A 20,561-nucleotide genomic window follows, 5' to 3' on the forward strand; every position below is an offset into this window, starting at 1 on the left:
AGCTCTCATTTCTAGAAATGTGGCAAAAATAAATGAACTGCAGGCTCCATTCAGCTGCCAGAAAGCAATATAAAAAATACAAATATATAAAACTAAAAATATAAAAATACGAAAATATGAAAATATACAAATAAAAATACAAAAATATAAAAATAAAAATATGAAAATATAAAAATACGAAAATGTAAAATATAAAAATACAAAAATATAAAAGTACGAAAATATAAAAATTACAAAAATATAAAAGTACAAATATAAAAATATAAAAGTACAAAAAATAAAAATACAAAAATATAAAAGTACAAAAACAGAAATATATAAAAGTACAAAAATAAAAATATAATACACAAATATAAAAATAAAAATACAAAAATAGAAAAAAATAAAAATACAAAAATAGAATTTCATGAGGGAATCTGAAATTAAAGTATGGATATTTCGGATCGATCAGCTCACCTCTTCTTACATCTTTACAGATGCTAACATGGTTTTAATAAACATTTTTGATAATTGCTGAGTCAGTTAGTATTCCATTAAATTAAGATACGGTTCATGATTAATTACTGTTCAGTTCTTCCTTTTCAAACAGGAAAGTTGTGGTAAACAAATTATTTTGTTCTGGGTCATATTTTCTCTGTCCTGCTTTTTTTTTCTTGTTTTTAAAAACCTGTTTGAAATGAATAAATAAAATAAAATGTTTGAACACCAAAGCAATTCATCACAGGATGTAAAACTTCTAACCAAAAGTTTAACTCTGGTTAATTATGTTTCACTTTCCACATGCACATATTTTCGCTCATAAACCATCAGTTGGTCTTTTACCAGTGAATTTAACTTCCTAAATGTCACGTAAACAAACTTTCATCACCGCGTCTGACGGAAAACCCCGTGGCGCTGCGGTACCTTGGTTCCTGATGGCCGCTGACGTGACGGCTACGTGGGTCGGCGCCCGGCAGGCCGGCGGCAGCGGGCAGGAGACGTCGGCCGTCCCGTACGGAAAGCCGAAGTGATCCCAGTGGATGTGGACGGAGGCTCTGGAGACGTGGAGCTGCTCGCCGCAGCGCAGGCTGCACTGAAGGGACACTTTCTCTTCACGCAACATGATGGCGATAACAAGAACCTGACAGGAAGAGGTTCACGGTTAATTTACCAAATAATTCAGGCATCTCCACCGAGACGCGCTACTTAAAAGTCCAGCCTGATTGAGGAAGTTTTAGCTCCTCAAATGTTACAAAAACGTTTTGTGTCTGACAGCATCTGTAACCGTGAATTATTTAGTGGAAGATAAATCATTGGCTAGTGTAGCAGGAAGAAGCCTTCCCCAATATTCAAAACACCTGGCCCCTAATCACCTCATGAGGGGTGGAGAGTATAAAGACAGACTCTCACCTGGATGCTGGCATTTGGTCACACGTCAGTGGGAAGGTCACTTGGGTAGCCTGCAGGTTTTAAAGCTCTAACATCAGTAAGTAATGTTTCTCCTTCAGCATAAGACCTAAATTCAGTATTTGACTTGAATTGTTTACATCTAGAAAACCACTGGAAGCTCCTGCTTGGTACTGGGGTGTGGCTGTAATTCACCCTCCCCAGTGCAGTTTGCACATAAAACGGGTATGTATTGTTTTATTGCACCCATACAGCTCCATAACACCAAAAATAGCAGTTATTTATATATATCACATATTGGAAAGCTGATCCTCCTGCTGTGGGCTGGAAAGGATCCTCTGGTTTGGGGTGAAGTCATCCAGCTCTGGTAGGTGACGATGGTTTCCTCTGTCTTCTGTAAATCACCTGCTAACCTTTTGATTTAATTCCAGCTTCCAGCTGCGGGCGCTTGCTGCAGAGGTCAGCTTGCTGCAGAGGTCAGCTTGCTGCAGCAAGCGGGCCGCTGCGTCTTCTCCCGTCATGAAAGCTTGGTTTGAAAACTCGTATGTTGTCAGGTTCTTTTTATGTAGGTTGAGAACCTATCAGTGGGTCTGTGGGTTTTCTTGTTATCAGTTTGTGTAATTTAATGTATGTTGAACTATAACATGCTTTTTTTAATTACAAGTTTCTGATCATTACTGAGTTAGTAAGTAATATCATAAAACTGAGATAAAGGGCAAGACTAAATTTTCCTTTTCAAACAGAAACGTTTCAGTAAGATAATTATTTTGTTCTTTATGTATGATTGCTTACTCATTGCTTGTTTTGGTGTTTTTAAAACATGTTTGAAATAAATAAAATGAAACATTTGGCAGGTTTTTCCTTCCATAAATCTCTGTTACTCGTAAACATTTCTTCACATTCAGACGTTTTAGTCTTTTTACTCTGAGCGTTAACGACCCAGAGCTGAGCTGAAAACTGTTTCAGCGCCGCTTCACGATTTATCAGCAAAACTCAGACAGTCTGTGACGGAACCAAGAAACTTATTTTCTTTTCTATTTTCTCTGTTTTGATCCAAATATGTAAACATTCATTCATCTTGAGTTAGGACAATATTTAAAATATGAGGGAGGAAATACAGACACGTTTTGAAAATATGTATGTTTTCAAAGCAGCTGTGACATCATGAGTTTCCAATATTTAACTTATTAATAATCAGGTTCGGATCTTTGTCATATGTTATAATCACCATTGGAATATTTTACTCTGATGAATCGATAAAATAAAAGAGATTTATTCTCTTAAATGAGTGACAGAAAACTGAACTTTACATTTTTTTTTAAGACTTTTATTTTGGAGCCAGTTCCTTAAACCTGAAAGACAAAATAAAAGCTGCTGGTGACTCAAAGTTACATTTTAACATGACAGAAGAAGAAGAGCTAAAGCAAAACTTAAAGTCCTTTAAAAGTTTCAGCATTCAGAGAGTCAGGAAAAAACCAGTCAAAGTTTATTTTGCACACAGATGAACAGGTTATAAAGAGAAAAAGTCGGAATGTCAGATTAGCAGGAAGATTGTTAAATTTCTCCAGATAAGTGTGATAAAACCAAGGAGCGGTTCGTTAGCATGATCGGCCATTTTGTCTCGTTTCTATGTTTTTATTAAAAACTTTGACTGTTTAAAAAAACAACCTGAAGTCAAAACTTTCCCTCATCTGGCAGCGAGACCAAACGGACCGGAAACGATTCCTAACGGAAGCGTTGAGTTTCCGGACACGAAGGAGTTAATAAACCCCGCAGGGTTCACCAACAAAGATCCTCTCTGGAACAGATGCAGCACTCACACAGAAACACAAACGGAATCCCGACAAATACACTGCAAAAACTCAAAATCTTACAAAGCATTTCGTCTAGTTTTCAGTGAAACTATCTTAGTGCACTTTAAATAAGACAAAACTATCTTACAAGTAACTTTTCAGCAAATATATGAGCTTGTTTTAAGTCAATGATTCCTTAATATTGATTAAAAACTATCAGTTTTACTGGCAGATTATTTCACCAATAATATGAGAAAATTCTTTTGTTATAAGTGAAATAATTTTCCAGTGGAAATAGTAGTTTTTAATCAATATTAAGGAATTATTGACTTAAAACTGAAGTAGTTTTCAGAATAATATTTGCACTAAAAGCTAAAACAAAAACACTTTAGATTTTGTGTTTTCAGATCCTGTGATGGAGAGAAAACGTCAACAAAGGACTCACCTGTAAAATATCTTTTACATGTGAGTTAAACTTTGTTTAATTCACATGAACTCTGACTCACTCGTTAGTTTCCAGTTTGTAAACTCGATGCCTTTGTTTTACTAAAGACAAATGATTTATACATTTATCACAAAAATATGACTGAATGGACGACTTATTTGCTAAAGATGTTAGTTTATTGTTGATCACATCAACAAGAGTTGTAGTTTGTTTTTTTTTTTATCTATTTTTTTGTGGCAAAGTTTCTTTCAGCATCTTCAGAATAATAAAATAACAGATGAGTAAAAAAATCCACAACATAAAACCGTTGAAACTAATAATTACAATAAATAATTCATACATGTTAATGCACAGCAAAGTATTTCCAGTGTCAATATATTCTATTTACTGTGTATTTATTGACCGATCAAACAGACAAACGTGTTTTTGGTTAAAACAGTTTGTTTTTTTTCAGGAACTTGTTTTTTTCAGTGTTTTATTCAGGGAAGCAGCTGATTGGCGCAGAGCAGATACAAGTTTTACTTAACAGTAAAAAGTGCCGGAGAGTAAAACTACTCTTAGATTAACACGCTTCCCAAAAGTTACTCAGGTAACGTAAGTAATTAACTCACCTGTAACCCCAGATCCCGGATCTGAAGTCAGGAGCAACGGCGCCCCCTGGCGGCCCGGATCTGCGTTGCAGCATCCTGACCTGCTGCGTCCCTCACGTTGACACGATGTGGACAGGAAACGAGTAGATTCTGCCAAAAACCCCAGAAATCTGAGACTAATCTCAGGAATTTCCTAGAAAAAACAAAAAACTTTCTACAGTTTTTAAAAATGTTGACTTTAGGAAATGTTTTGAATTTCACAAGTCAACATTTTTGACTTGTGAAACAAACATAATTTTTTTAAAGATTTTTTTCTGGTAAATTTTCAACTTATTAAACTCAGAAATGCTCAATTTGTTTTCTGAAAAAGCAAAAATTTACCCCTTTTTTCAGTGGCCCTGATTTGTCTTTTTTCAGAAATTGTATTTTTTTATTTTCTTGGAGTTTTTTTAAAGTTGTATTTTGGTGAAATCCAGATAAGTTATTTTAAACTGTTCTTATAAAAGATAACTTACAGTAGACTAATATTAAATATAAGCACATTTTTCAGTAACTATTCGGATTAAATGTTGACTTCAATGTGCAAATGACTAATAATCCTGACGGTCTCAACCTACTTCACCTTTAATTAGTTTTAAATATAATTAACTTCCTGTTTGAGCAGAGATGCTTTTGTTTTGAAGGGACTATTTCTTGTTTAACTGTTGGTGCAAAGGCAGCTTAGCAACAATGAAAAGACAGAAGATAAATTATAACGGGGCGTAAAAACTGCAGCTCCTGGACTGACGGGAAGTTTATGATGTAAATAAGTTCTTGTTTTAAATATTGTGTGATTTAAACTGTGTGAATTTTATTCTGAAGGATTTTTGCTCTTCAGTAAAATTTCTGGATTTTCTTCCCACTGAATGAAAAACAAAAACTGACCAGAAACACCTGCAGATTTCCATCCTTAAAATATAAAAATGTCCACTAAACTTTATATTTCTGTCTGTCTGATGATGTAATTTTTAAATATTAAATGATAGATAATTTGATCAGTTAGTCAGTATTTTTTAATTGAGTGATTTCTTGCCACTTTCTACTTTTACCTGAGTGAAACATGTTGAAGTGTTGCTGCTTCAGACAATAAACATGTCGAGGGCGGAGCATCAGCGGTAAAAACCCATGACCTCATCTGTGCCTCCGCTTTGTTTCTCCACCTGGAGCTGCAGCTCCTTCACCTGCCGCCTCATCAGGAGCTGCTGCTGGTTTGTCCACCATGGAAAAGGGAGGAGAGGCAAACGGAGCGGACCAGGAGCAGCCAGAGAACGGTCCAGACCAGGAGAAAGGAGGCCTTCTGTCTCTGCTTCAAAGGGAAAACTCAGAGACGGCTCCTGTCCCCATGGACAGCAACGTCTTGCTGTCAAGGTAGGTGCTGAACCGGCCAATCGCGGCTCACCTGCAGCAGGGAGACGCCAGGTAAGGCGATGGTGTCGTGTTTCGTGTAAACAGCTCAGTGGACGTCCTTTTTGTTCGTTTCCTGTGACCTGCAGCCGCTTCGCTAACAACAAACAGTTTCAACCAGTCAGTTAAGTTTACTGCACAGACACCAGTGATCATCAATAATCATCGATAATCATCAATGATCATCAAATATGTTGGTCAAACTTTCAGTACGGTTCTAAAGCATCTCTGGGTTTTTAGCTCAGATCTAAAGGAACTCTGTGTTTCGGATGTTTGTTCAGTTTTCTGGAAGTTTGTTCCAGATTTGTGTTGCATAGAAGCTGAAAGCTGCTTGGTTCTGGTTCTGTTGATGCAGAGGAGACCAGAACCTGAAGACCTTTACTGTAGTTCAGTGATTTTAAAGTTTGTTCTCCCAGTGTAACGACTTCAGAACCGGCCGATGCTCCGTCCTCCTGGTTTTAGTCAGAACTGCAGCAGCAGCTGCTGTTCTGGATCAGATTCCTTTAGACCTGTGAAGAAACTGCAGCAGTAATTAAAGCTACTACAGAAAAACGCATCAACCGGGGCGGGTAGAGACTCCAACAATTATACCAAAGTAACAGCAGCACTAATTCAACATGTTTTTACTGAAGTAAAAGGAAAAAGTAGCAAGAAATTACCCAACTGGGAGTAAAAATGTATTTGGCAAAAACTACTAAATTATCAAATAACCATTTAATATTAAAAAATTACATCATCAGACAAATCAAAATATAAAGTTGTCATCAGGCAAAACACATTTTTTTCCCAAATCAGTTTCTTTAAATCAAAAACAAACTTTAACAGAAACTTCAGCTGTTTTTCTGTCTGGTGAGTTTCTGGTTGAAACATGTTTGATTTTCATTCAGTGGGAAAAAAAAATCCAGAAATTTTACTCAAATAAGAGTAAAAATATTTCATAATAAAGTTACTCAAGTAAAAATAACTAGTTACTCTCCAACTCTGCACATGGACGAGTTTCTGTAGATTTTTCTGAGACGTTATAAATGTTCTCCAGGTGATGGAAGGCCGGGTTTGTAGCCGTGTCTATGTGGCTCTGGAGGTTCAGGTCAGAGGTCAGCCTGATTTTCAGGTTCCAGCTGGTATAACTGAAGCTGTGTGTTGACTGTAGATTTATAACTCTAGATCCATAACTGTAGATTTATAACTGTAGATCGCTCCTCTTTATGTCCAAAGATAAAAACTTCAGTTTTGTTTCTGTTCAGCAGGAGAAAGTTAAATGTGTTCTAATCATCCGTTCAGTGATTGGATGGTTCAAAGGTCACCTGGTGACATCATAAGGTGGAGCGGTGACTCTTCCTGTGATGAATGATTGTTTATCGTCTTCCTGTGTCAGGCCGCCGCGTCGCCCCGCCGGCGGCAGCACGCCGTTCACCAGGGAGAAGCTCTTCACGGCGGCGTCTCAGGGCGACGGCGCCCAGCTTCACGGCCTGCTGGACTTCCTGCAGCTTCACCGGAAACGGCTGACGAGCCCAGAGTTCAAAGGTCAGGGACATGATCACCGCTTCATCAACCCTACAAAAAAAATGTAGGAGCTGCTTTAGGTCAATAATTACTTAATATTGATTTTTAAAGTTTTTTATTTCCCTTTTAACATGAAAAACTATGTTTGTTATGAGACAAACAGCTGTTGACTCATAACAAACAGTTTCATCTTATTTCACGTGAACTAAGATATTTGACTAGAACCTAAACTAAAGTTACTATGATTTTGTGGTTTTTCAGAGTAAAAGCTGCAGCATTGCTCTGTTATTCTGATTCGGGATAAAACCAGAAGGTTTCGTTTTTTCTCTGTTAAAAGTCCTTCAGGCTCAATGCAGGACTATGGGCCTTACCAAGCTCCGCCCATAAACGCCCCACATGGCTGCATGTCTCACAAACAAAGCCTCGCTGAGTTTAGTTTCTATGTAAACATGGCGTCTTCCATTTCGACTGACTCTGTAGAGTATTTCTGAGTCGATTAGTTTAGCATTTCTGCCAGATTTTCAAAAAATATCAGCCTGGACAATGGACAGGGGAACCAACAAGTTCATGTCATCTTTTTTGGACGGTGTTTGAGCCACGTGATGCCTCTAACATTGTGCGAGTTGCAGCGAAATGTTACTGGTCAATGAGGAAAACGGCAGATCCTCAGCATAAATATAGCTGTGGACAAGATCACTGATGGCTGTTGTTCTTTACGAGGCTGGGTAAGTCGGGCATTCATGGTTTTGAGGGTGATTTCTGTTGGCAAATGTTCGAATGTGCCTAGGCCTGATACACGGTACTCGGAGGCTAACACGATTAGCGTGGCTAACACAATTACAGTTTAGTAAAAATCCTTTTCAGGTGAAATAAAAATCTTTAATGTATGTCAGATTCGGTACACATTGCATATTGATCTGTTCAGCTAAGAAAGGCAGTAACAGACAGGCTTCAGGATGTAGAAGTTGTATCGGTACTGCCATTATGCTGCACTTGGCTAAAAGGTTTTCTTAATGGATGTGTTTATTATTGACTTTATTTTTTTCATTCACTAAACACAAAGAAAGCAAAGCAATAATACCAGACAATCAGCAGACACTTTTTTCTTATTGATCCTACGACGGTTGAGCTGCAAATGCGGTTGTGCACAAGCTTTGATCCAAGCAAGGCTTTCCGTTTCAGATTTTGGAAATCTGTGAATTTTAGTTCCACAAACACGATCAGGATACCTGACATCGCCTGTACAGATACCCAACTGACGGTGGAGAACCATTCTTTTTCGAGTCCTGACGCAAAAACTTTCTGTCTGTCTGCTAGTCCACAACGTATATTAGCATGTTTTTACTACTGTAGCTTGTGTTTGTGAGACGGTCACGCGTGTGGTAGCTGCACTGTGACGTAAAATGGGCATTAGCCAATGAAACGCGGCCCCTGTGGTAAGGTCCATAGAGTTATGATGTCTCAGTTATTTAACTGAATTTGTTTAATTATTATTACAGATGAATCGAATGGGAAAACGGCGCTGCTGAAAGCTTTTCTGAACCTGAAAGACGGCAGGAACGACACGATCGAAGTCCTGATGGACATAGCAGAGAAAACCCTGGACTCTGAAAGCTTCATCAACGCAGCGTACACAGATCCTTCTTACAGAGGTAAGAAAACAAACCTTAGAAATGCCGACAGTTTGGTGAGTTTCTGTCAAATATAAAGGATTCGTTCCCCTTGAAAACCCTCCCAGGTCAGACGGCCTTGCATGTGGCCATTGAAAGACGAGCGCTGCACTACGTGAAGCTGCTGGTCCAGAAAGGAGCTGATGTCCAAGCCAAAGCCAGCGGGACATTTTTCCAGAGGAACGCAAAGCTGGGCTTTTATTTTGGTGGGTAATTTCCTCCAAGAGAAATAAAGATGCTTTAGGGCCGGAAGGAGTAAAGTTTCACCAAACATCTCAGATATTTTGAGATTAATCTTAGACATTTTCTAGAAAAAAAAGGATTTTTGAAATTTATGAGTCTCAAAACTTGAGCTTTTCAGGATTATGAAACTTATAAATATGCAAGTTTTTCTACAAAATTTCTGAGATTTTTCTCAACGTCTCTGAGTTTTTAATAGAAAAATTTTCCATCCATCCATCCATTTTCTTCCGCTTATCCGGGGTCGGGTCGCGGGGGCAGCAGCTTCAGAAGGGAGGCCCAGACTTCCCTCCCCAGCCACTTCTTCCAGCTCCTCCGGGGGAATCCCAAGGCGTTCCCAGGCCAGCCGAGAGTCGTAATCCCTCCAGCGTGTCCTGGGTCTTCCCCGAGGCCTCCTCCGGGTGGGACGTGCCCGGAACTCCTCACCAGGGAGGCGTCCAGGAGGCATCCTGACCAGAAGCCCGAGCCTCAACTGGCTCCTCTCGACGTGGAGGAGCAGCGGCTCTACTCTGAGTCCCTCCCGGATGACCGAGCTTCTCTCTCTAAGGGAGAGCCCAGCCACCCTGCGGAGGAAACCCATTTCGGCCGCTTGTATCCATGATCTCGTTCTTTCGGTCATGACCCAAAGCTCATGACCATAGATGAGGGTGGGAACGTAGATCGACCGGTAAATCGAGAGCTTCGCTTTTTGGCTCAGCTCTCTCTTCACCACGACGGACCGGTACAGCGCCCGCTTCACAGTAGACGCTGCCCCAACCCGCCTGTCGATCTCCCCTCTTCCCTCATTCGTGAACAAGATCCCCAGATACTTAAACTCCTCCACTTGAGGCAGGACGACCCCCCTGACCCGGAGAAGGCACTCTACCCTTTTCCGGCTCAAGAAAAATTTTAACTTTTCAAAAAGAATTTTTCTTGTTTTCTGTCTAGAAAAATTCTGAGATCAATTCAAAATTTTGGGAGGAGTTTTGCAATGTTTTGACTTTTCAAGTTCAAAATTTTCCAAGTTTTTTCCTGTGAGATTAATTCAATTGTTTTTTCAGCAAATTTAATAATTTTTCAAACTCAGAAATGTAATAAATTTTCTAGAAAAAGTCTGAGATTAATCTAAACATTTCTGAGTTTGTTTTTATAGTGTGTGTGTGGAAATGAACTCCCTTTAATGGCCCTAACTCCGTTGTGAAAGTCCCGTCCTGCGTTGCACCGGTGGGATCAGGAGTTTGTTCTGCCCAGGCGAGCTGCCGCTGTCTCTGGCCGCCTGCACCAACCAGCCAGAGGTTGTTTCGTTTCTCCTGGAGAACCCGCACCGCACAGCCGACCCGGCCGACCGCGACTCGCAGGGGAACACCGTGCTGCACATGCTGGTGGAGATCGCAGACGACTCGGCGGAAAACACGGAAACGGTTGCAGAAATGTACGACAAAATCCTGGTTCAGCAGCACAAGCTGAACAGCAAAGTCCAGCTGGAGTCGATGCAGAACAACGAAGGTCTGACTCCGCTGAAGTTAGCAGCCAAACTGGGCAAGATCGGGGTGAGTCCGCTACTAACTGAGCCGGGGTCAGATCTATGGTGATCAGGTCAGATCAGGGTCAGATCTATGGTGGATAGAAACAGAAAAGAGGATTACATTGCTGCCAAAAAACTCAGATATTTGGAGATTAATCTCAGAAATGTGCAGAGAAAAACGAGGAAATTTCTCAGATTGAAAAGTCAAACATTTAATAGAAATAAATGAGTAATTCTGAGAAAAACAAGAAGATTTATGAGTTTGAAAAGTTTGCTAGAGAAAAAAAACTCAAAAATTTTGAGACTGATCTTAAAACTTTTGTAGGAATAAAAAAAAGAGAAAATTTTAAGATTAATCTCAGAAACTGTCTAGAAAAATCTGAAATTTCTCAGCTTGAAATGTTGAACATTTGCTGGAAATTTTTTTTTACATTTTGAGCTTAATCTCAGAAATGTTTAAGAAGTCAGAGTTTGAAAATTTGCCCCCAAAAGATAAAAAACTAAAATGTTGACGACAAACTCAGAAATGTTCTTGTAACAACTCGGAAATGTTGAGATTAATCTTATAAGTTTTCTAGAAAAAATATGGAAATTTTCTGAGTATTAAAAGTGGAAAATTTTTGACTTTGTAAATTCAACTCTATACAGAAAATTTCTGAGATTCATCTCAACATTTTCCCAGCAAATTTTCAGCTGTTGAAAATGTCTGAGAACCTCAAAACGTAGATTTTTTGTAGCAAACGTTAAAACTTCTCAAACTCAGAAATTTCCTCTGGAATATTTCTGATCTTGCTCTGAACATATCCGAGGTTTTTGGCTCTGATGTTTCTCCATCCAGCTTTTCCGCCACATGTTGAATCGAGAGTTCGTGGCGGAGGAGACGCGGCAGCTGTCCCGGAAGCTGACGGAGTGGGTCTACGGACCGGTCCACTCCTCTCTCTACGACATGAGCGACATGGACACCGACGAAAACAACTCGGTGCTGGACATCATCGTCTTCGGAAGCGAAATCCCGGTCAGTACTTTAGACTCTAAATTCATTTTTTAAGTTTAGCTTAAGATCTTTTTTTGTGAGTAAAATCAGGCACTAAATTAATAATTATGTACCAAGAAACTAAAATAATTAATATTTATCTGCATCTATGATGCAGCCGATTTGCTGACTTCATGTTTTCATTTCAGTCGATGCTTTGAGTCAAAACAACCTTCATAAAACAGGTTATTAGATGAATGAACGGCATTAATAACTGCATAATTAAATCTATAAACTGTGTCACATTAAAAAGCGGCTGTAGAGGATCAGCCTTTTCCTGTAAATCTGTTTCAGAATCGTCCAGAGATGCTGCAGGTCGAGCCTCTCCGCAGCCTCCTGCAGGACAAATGGCAGAGATTCGCCTCCAAGCTGTTCCTCCTGAACTTCCTGTCTTATTTGCTGTACCTGGCCGTTTTCACCGCGGCGGCGTTCAACAGAAAAGACGGACAGGTGAGGCAGAAGCAGGGATTCAGCTGAATGATCCGCGGAGTCGTAACGGACTAACTGTTGGTGTTTTCCCTCTCAGCCGCCGTTCCCGGTGGAAAACGTCCCGGCGGATCACCTCCGCTGCCTCGGTGAGGTCATCAGCGTCCTGGGAGCAGCCAGGTTTCTCTACAAAACTGTACGGAAACAGAAAGAAGCCAAATGTATCTCATGACTCTGTCTGGGTCGGCTGCAGTAACGCGGCTTGTGTTGAAATGTGCAGATAAGCATTTTCAGGAGGAATCCCCCAAACATCAGCTCTCTGTTTACTGATGGATTCACTGAAATTCTGTTGTGAGTATCATCACTTTTCTCCTCTAAACCAAACAGACCAGACTGCGGATTTTTCTGACAATTAATCAGTAATCAGATTAAAAACTGGCACATTCTGCAGATTTTTCAGCTATCCACTTATCCATTAACTTTAATTGCTTTTTTCTAAGAAAAAAGACAATTTATTGCCTAAAATACAACAACAAAGCATTTATTTAATAAACACTTGATAATTTGTAGCAAAGGATGAATAGATATGAGAAAACAGAACATGTGTAAAGTTTAGGCTGATCTGTTGATTATTTTGGGATCAACTGATTAATCGCAAAAGGTGCTTAATAGGAGATTTTTATTGATTTATTCTATTTTTAACAGAATTTGAACCAGATGAAACTAAAACTGCAGAAAATGTTTTTTTTTTATCTTAAATGCAAAATATTTATTTCTTGTACAGTTTTTGCTTAATTCTTGCTCTTAGCGAGTCGTTTTTTTCAGCAAAAGGCCTTTTTGGAGTCTCCATATAATGATTAAGTGATTACTAAATTAGTTGATTAGTTCAATAATTGATTAATCACAATTAATATGATTCTTTCAGTTATGCTTTCCAGAAAACAGAAATCAGAAGAGCGAACTGAACATCCTCCTAATAACTCAGTAATCTGATAAGAGTCTCCAGGCACAGATCTGCTGGTGGTTCATGTTTATGTTTCTCTTCCTGCCTGGTCACGTCCTCCATGTTTGTAGTTTTCAGCAGGCTCTTCCTGCCTGGTCACGTCCTCCATGTTTGTAGTTTTCAGCAGGCTCTTCCTGCCTGGTCACGTCCTCCATGTTTGTAGTTTTCAGCAAGCTCTTCCTGCCTGGTCACGTCCTCCATGTTTGTAGTTTTCAGCAGGCTCTTCCTGCCTGGTCACGTCGTCCATGTTTGTAGTTTTCTGCAGGTTCTTCCTGTCCTCCATGTTTATAGTTTTCAGCAGGCTCTTCCTGCCTGGTCACGTCCTCCATGTTTGTAGTTTTCTGCAGGCTCTTCCTGTCCTCCATGTTTGTAGTTTTCTGAAGGGTCTTCCTGCCCTCCATGTTTGTAGTTTTCTGCAGGCGGCCCTGCTGCTGCTGTGCGCGGTCTTGTACTGCTGCGGGCGGACAGAATACGTCGGGCTGCTCGTCTTGTCTCTGGCTCTCGCCTGGATGAATGTTTTATATTACACACGAGGCTACAGGCAGCTGGGGATCTACAACGTCATGATGCAGAGAGTAAGAGCTTAGCAGCGGCTCAGTGGCTACGGCAGGCAGTTTTAACATTTAATCAGTTTATACGACTGTAATTATTGTAGAAATTTAAAACTATATTTATGCTATTTTACATGTTAATTTAACAAGTCAAAGTTCCAGATATCTCCAAGTTATTTTTTGTTTTCAAGATATCTGCACTAGTCAAATCATATACATCTCCTGACTAAAATGTAATATATCTTTAATCATTAATTAGAATTATGACCGGTCAGAACAAAAGGTCAGATATCTTAAATTTACTTTATGTCATAATTTAACTGTTATCTAAAATATACATATCAGATAGTTTCAGTCAGTAAGTTAAAATAGAAGTAGATTTATTTTCATTTACTAATGTTATAAACCAGTTTCAGACATCTGGAATGTAACTGATTTTATGCTAAAACAGCCTGCCATACAGTAGCTACGTTTCTATTACGTACAAATGTGAGCAAAACTTTGTTGATGTTCCACAAATGTCAAAAAAACACTAATTTGTAATTCCATTAAATAGGAAATTGAATTAAAATCACGAGAATAAGTTTGTTCACACTATAAGTAACTGAAAAACACGCAGCGCCTTCGTCCTGCAACCACTTCCTGCCGTCTTCTTTGTCATTTCCGCCAGTAGTAACATCTGGTTGTTGATCATGTGACTTGTTTGATGCAAAAAGTGTTTCCTTTTCAGCTTTGTGAAAAATCCAATTAAGATATGACAAAAATAAACCCCAAAAAGCACTTTATCTTAGAGTTTTTGTTTAAATTGGTGTTTCTAGATTGCAAATGTATTTTGGAAATGTGAAGTTTTATGGTGAATGGAGACACAGGTATGCGAACACAGTCTGTCCTCTTCAGATGATCCTGGGCGACCTTCTGCACTTCTTATGCGTCTACATCGTCCTGCTTTTTGGGTTTTCAGCCGGTAATATTTCTAAACGCAAGAAGTTCAACACAACGACTCATTCAGTTTGGACTCCTAACCTGCAGTCGACGTTTCCTCTGCAGCCGTCTGCACCCTCATCGACGACTCACCTGGAGGGAGTCCGACCTCCGGCTCGGCCCCACGACGAAGTAACGTCGAAACGTTCAAATGCGAGAAGCCGAGCTACAACGACATCGGCTTCACCACGCTGGAACTGTTCAAGTTCACCATCGGGATGGGAGACCTGGAGTTCACCGACCACGTCCAGAACCAGACGGTCTTCTACGTCCTGCTCATCTGCTACATCGTCCTCACCTACATCCTGATGCTCAACATGCTCATCGCCCTGATGGGGAACACGGTGGAGAGAATCACGGAGCAAAGCCAAACCATCTGGAACCTGCAGGTAGAAGATTCCTGTCCAAGCTGTGTGATTTCAGCTACAACGGCGTTTTAGGGCCGTGGAAATTAAAAAGGAGTAAATGTGCGCCAAAAAAACATGGAAACTTTGAGATTGATCTCAGAAATGTTAGGAGAAATATGGAAGCTTCTGAGTTTCAAAAGTCAAAATAGAGATTAAAAAAACACTTAATTTTTTCGAAAAACTTGAAATTTGTCAGTTTGAAAGGTGAAAATTTTAAGATTCTCAGAATTGTTCTAGAAAAAACTGAAATTTCTTAGTGTGAAAAGCACTAGCGGAACAAGTCAGCGTTGGGCTGGGGGGCGGGCCAATTACCGGGCCCCTAACGAATCACCGGGCCCCTTATGTGCATCAGCGGCTGGAAACTGTTGAGGTATGGAGGGCGAGGGGACACACGAAACTGAAACTGTTGACTAACATTAAATACACCTTTCTCAACAGGCGGGGGCGCACTTTTTCCGTCTACAATCAGACATTTAAGCGACTTGAAGCCATTCCTCCCTCCCTGGCACCTCCAGACCCGGGCCCCCATCCGGCCCGGTTCGGGGGGCAGCCGCCCCCCCAGCCCTCATATAGCGCCGCCCCTGTTGAAAAGTAAACAATAATAAAAAAATGTCAAATGTTCTAGAAAAAAACATGTTAAGTTGTGAGTGTGACGAGTTTCTAGCAAAAATTTGCTAGAAAAAAAAATCAAATTTTAAGATTGATTTAATAAATTTTGTATAAAGAACATCCGAGTTTCAAAAGTCACAAATTTTAAGCTTTTGGAAAGTTTAAAGTTTTTCTGGTAGATGTTCAAATTTTCAAACTGAAAATTTTATGCTTTTTTCTATAAAAATCTAAAAATTTCTGTGGATTTTGGTAGAAATTTACTCCTTTTTTTGTGTGTAAGCAATTTTCCTAATTCGTCGTCGTAGTTGGCTGTAATGTAAATGTGTAACATGCAAGCAAACCTTTAAAACTGAACAGATGGACAGAGAAAACGGCCGCCTGTGTGAATCAGCGGGAGAAACCGTCTTGTTGTGGTTTCCCAGAGAGCGTTCACCATCCTGGACATGGAGAGGACTCTGCCGCGGTGGCTGAGGACGAAGCTGCAGTCCGGCGCGTCAGAGATGGTCTGCGTCAGCAACGACCAGGACGACACGCGGAGATTCGTCAGGTGAATGTTGCTGGATTTGTCTGGACCAGTCAGGAAAATGAAAACGACACACAGCCTCTCGCAGCAGGACTCGTCATTTTCATGTCTGACTTGTGATGAAGGCATGAAAATTAAGAGTTCTGTATGAACTAGAATTGGCAGCCATGATGAAGCTAATTTTCTTTAAATGTGACCTTTTATGCTTCTTTGATCAGGTTGGGATCGGTCTACTGGGTACAGAAACATGTTCATTACAATTTTTTTTACCAAAAATCATTCTTAAATCATGAGGTTTTAGTCTGGAGCTCCTTTTAGGATGAGCTGTGTAGGGCCTGTCGCTTTAAATCCACGCCCCCAACTCAACGTTTACACTCGCACATGAAAATGTCTGAAAACAGATTCGCAACTACAGAGATCGCTCGTTTTTCACGGGTTCCAAAAATAACCCGCGATCAGTGAAATCCGCGCAGTAGTTACCTTTATTTTTTTTACAACTATTACACAGCATAATTAAAAACTCTGCATTGAAACCAAAGAACAAAACCTGTTTTGAGCTCAGCGGATGTGCGTGAGCATCAATCACGGCATTAATGTGATCCGGAGTCGTGTCATTAGAACCGTCTCCTCCATTCAGCAGGAATTCAAAGTTTCAGTTTCCATCTCCTGAATGGCCAAATCTGTGTTTAGTACATTTTAGCCAATCAGGACGCAGAACACAATGCACTGTGGAAAAAAAACTGCACAAAAAAACCCCCGCGAAGCAGCGAGATCGCGAAAGGTGAACCGTGTTTTCGCGAGGGATCACTGTATACAATCCTACATCTTTGAAAAGCAGAAGTGGAGTCTCCTGCACAACCAACAGAAATGCAGCAAGTGGTTCCTGGATGGTAAATCAACAGCAAAACTCTTTGTCTTTTCCAGCAGCCATTGTACAGCTCATACAGTGGTGAAACCAGCCAACCAAACCTGCTGGAGCTCAGCTGAGGTTGCTAGGTAACAGGCTAGGGTTGGCTGTGGTTGCTAGGTAACGGGCCATGCTTGCTGATTTGTGACTTTGCCTTCAGAGGTTTTTGAAACGGCTCCTTTTCCACCGTTTCATTGTGACAGTAAGTCGGGTCAAAAACATCCAGCGCGTTTTTTTTTTCTCCTAAAATCAGATTTGTTCGCCGTCATGAATCAAACTTTCTCCAATCAAGTTCCTGTTTAAGTTGCTGGAAATAAAGCAACTTTTTCAAAACAGAACAACAAAATTCAATAAATCCAAGAGAAATGTCCGCGACTTTTTGGGATTTATAGTAATTTGTTCTTTTCTCTTTGTTTTATTAAAATGTTGAATGTTTTAATTTATCACTAAGCAGGTAAAAAAAAAAAGTTTCACAGTAAGATTATTTTGCCTTTTAGGTTATTTGATGGGGGCTGCACAGTGGCGCAGTTGGTAGAGCTGTTGCCTTGCAGCAAGAAGGTTCTGGGTTCAATTCCCGGTCTTTCTGCATGGAGTCTCCATGTTCTCCCTGTGCATGGTGGGTTTTCTCCAGGTACTCCGGTTTCCTCCCACAGTCCAAAAACATGACTGTCAGGTTAATTGGTCTGTCTAAATTGTCCCTAGGTCTGAGTGTGTGCATGGTTGTCTGTCCTGTGTGTCTCTGTGTTGCCCTGCGACAGACAGGCGACCTGTCCAGGTGACCCCGCCTCTCACCTGGTACGTTAGCTGGAGAGGCACCAGCACCTCCTGACCCCACTGAGGGACAAGGGTGCAAGAAAATGGATGGATGGGTTATTTGGCCATCATGGTGATTTTATCTCATCTAGTGTCATTAAATATTTTCACATGAGATTTTCTCTGGCGTTTCGTCTCTGTCAGAGTGACGGAAACGAACTGGAAGAAATGGCGATCGGATCTCGGCGTTAAGCTGAAGGAAGAACCTGCAGGTCAGCTGGCCGCACGAACCGAGGAGGAAACTTCTGGTAAAACATCTGGTGCTCCTTCTCTGCTGTTTCCTGTTGCTTGAAACTTACTAACACGCACAAACTGACTGTTCAGGGAATCCGTGGAACATAAATGTGCTTCTCCAGAGGATTCGCTCCAGACGACGCCCACAGGACGACGCCCACGTTCTCTAACTCAAACTCTTATTTTTATCTCTTTAACACATTCCTCATAACTCAACGTGATTCTTCCGTGTCTTAAGAAACTTTATTACAGGCGCATTTCATCACATCTTTAAAAAAATGAATGTATTTCTAGACAATTTCAAGCTAATATCTTGTAAAACTGAATGTGTTTCTACTGTTTATTTAAACATGAACTGTGAAGGTGATCATGATGCCAAGTGAAAACATTTAAACGACGCGGCGCTGCTGGAAGGAAAAGCTTTTCTACTGACGATTAAATCAGTGATTCTTGAGAATAGGGACAAAACAGGTCCTTTGGATAAAGCACAAAATTTGAATAAAATATACACAAAATATAATTTTTTCAAATATAAGACTAAACTAACCTGGGTTATGTGAGCACAGCAATGTATATTTTCCAGGTATTTGCTGAATATTTTTTTATTTTAAACATTGTAGTCGGTGGATGATGCCTGTAAAAGCCCTTGTCCAGGAGCAGAAATCAATACATTACAATATTTTAAAACAATTAAAGAAATACTAAAATTATATATTATGACAGTTAAGTATAAGTAGTCATATAAATAATTATAAAAGTATCAATAAATTGAATTAAAAATCATTTTTATATACTTTCCAACGCCATTGAAATTTGTCCCTAGTTTTTGTCAACACCGTCAGAAATGAAAAGAATGTAAAAAAAAATCAGGCATTATTGGGGGCACCAGAACTTCTGAGGACCCCATGACCACTTCCTGTTTCTTCCTTTGCTAAGAGGGCTAGTTAGCTCTGGTTAGCTTATGCTATTCTTTAGTTTTTTCTTCTTTTTATTCCCAAGTTGTTTGTCACAACCATGATGTGTCAACATCATAACTGACTATTTACAAAACTTTGATGAAATTTTGTGAAATAAAAGCTTAATTTTGGTAAAATGTAAAGATTTTATGGACCTGATGAGCTACAATATGGCCTCCTTCAGAATAACATCATATAAATTGAGGTAGTTTGGCATTTCATCAACTCCATCAGTTTTTGTGACTCTTTCAGTGAAATTGTTGTCAAATCTAACTTAAATGTGCAATTAATTTATTTTCATGTATTTTACATAAATTGCATTACTTCACATGTACCAAGTTTTTCATTTTACTCACCAGTTTGTCTCCACCTTCAGTTCTGTGTCAACTCCGTCAGGTGGCCTTTTTGTTGTTTTTTGTTTTAAATAATATTTTGTTTCTTGAGAAGCATTCGTCTGTAAAATGAGTAAAAATATCACTAATAGGGTAATTAAAAATTATTTTTTATTTATTTTTGTCAGATGGTGATGACAGCGTTCTGGGTCAGGTCGATTAAAAATGTAATTTAAAAAAAATGTTGCAACTGGAAGCCTGTACCTTAGCATCTTTACATTTCCAAAACATTATTTGTCATATTTGCATATATAAGGTTGAGAAATAAGAAAAAAAAAATATGGGAAAATTAAAACCCATTTTGTCCCTATTCTCAAGAATCACTAAAATATGTTTTGATTTTATTAAATCATGTTTAGTTTGGAGGTTTAACAGTAGAAGTCAGAGTTTATATCTAGTGAAAAACATTCACTGCTGGGCGTCTTAAAGATCAATTTAAAGCAGATAAAAAATAAAAACTCTGACTGCATTAAGTCGGTTTGAAGAATCTGAATGTTTTTCACAATAAAAGTCACTAATAAAAGCTTTGTGTTTGCAGTTTGGGTTATTAATTTAATTTCTGCGCAAATTATTTCACTTTATTTTCTCAATGAAAGGCAAAGCTGGAAAATCAGATTTGCTTTGGTAAAAAGTGGCAGAGTAGATGGAAGCTTTTGATCATTTTAAGATTAATCCACAATAAATTCTAGAAAAAACAAGGACATTTCTGAGTTTGAAGTTCAAATTTTGATAGAAAAGACCAAGAAATTTTCTAGAGTTTTTTAAAATCAAAAGTGAAAAATTTGACATTTGAAAATTAAATTTTCAGGGGGTTTTTTTTTGAGAAAATTTGAGATTTTTGTCAGAAAATCTTTCCAGCAAATTTTAGATTTTTTGATTTAATGTCAGAAATTAATCTCAGAATTTCCTATTGAGATCAAACTTGTATCTTAAAGTGCAAAGAGTTAATTTGAGAATAAATTACATGATCAAATGATCAAATTACAATGTGAATTTTGTAATTCTCTGTTCTGCCTGTAAATCTGTTCAAAACGTTTCGGTCAATAAGCGCTGGAGGACTTCGAAAAACTATACGAGACCCCAACAAATAAATACATTACTTCAGCACTGCTAATCCACCTCCTTTGCTTTTGCCGCTCCTCTTTAATCTGC

The 20,561-nt window shown here is 39.2% G+C and overlaps 2 protein-coding genes across 2 annotated transcripts in view; one reads left to right on the forward strand and one right to left on the reverse strand.

Annotated features, from left to right (window-relative positions):
- Positions 1–7,051, reverse strand: part of LOC103475240 (uncharacterized) — a 26,774-nt gene extending 19,723 nt beyond the window's left edge. Inside the window, exons 1-3 of the mRNA XM_081614336.1 lie at positions 6,962–7,051; positions 4,236–4,407; positions 904–1,120 (exon numbers count right to left, since the gene is read on the reverse strand). The gene's annotated coding sequence lies outside the window, so the exon portion shown is untranslated. The remainder of the gene's footprint in view (positions 1–903; positions 1,121–4,235; positions 4,408–6,961) is intronic.
- Positions 4,423–20,090, forward strand: LOC103475235 (transient receptor potential cation channel subfamily V member 1-like). The gene is made up of 15 exons (XM_008426703.3): positions 4,423–5,621; positions 7,033–7,181; positions 8,660–8,812; positions 8,899–9,036; positions 10,301–10,599; positions 11,413–11,589; positions 11,902–12,057; positions 12,134–12,229; positions 12,314–12,384; positions 13,446–13,611; positions 14,485–14,551; positions 14,635–14,957; positions 16,007–16,131; positions 17,972–18,075; positions 18,152–20,090. Exons 1-15 carry the CDS (start codon positions 5,473–5,475, stop codon positions 18,229–18,231), a joined length of 2,253 nt encoding a protein of 750 aa, XP_008424925.2. The 5' UTR covers positions 4,423–5,472; the 3' UTR covers positions 18,232–20,090.
- The last annotated feature ends 471 nt before the right edge of the window (positions 20,091–20,561 follow it).

Source organism: Poecilia reticulata, chromosome 13 (genome assembly GCF_904066995.2).
Source record: "Poecilia reticulata chromosome 13, P_reticulata-male-v2, whole genome shotgun sequence".
NCBI lineage: Eukaryota > Metazoa > Chordata > Actinopteri > Cyprinodontiformes > Poeciliidae > Poecilia > Poecilia reticulata.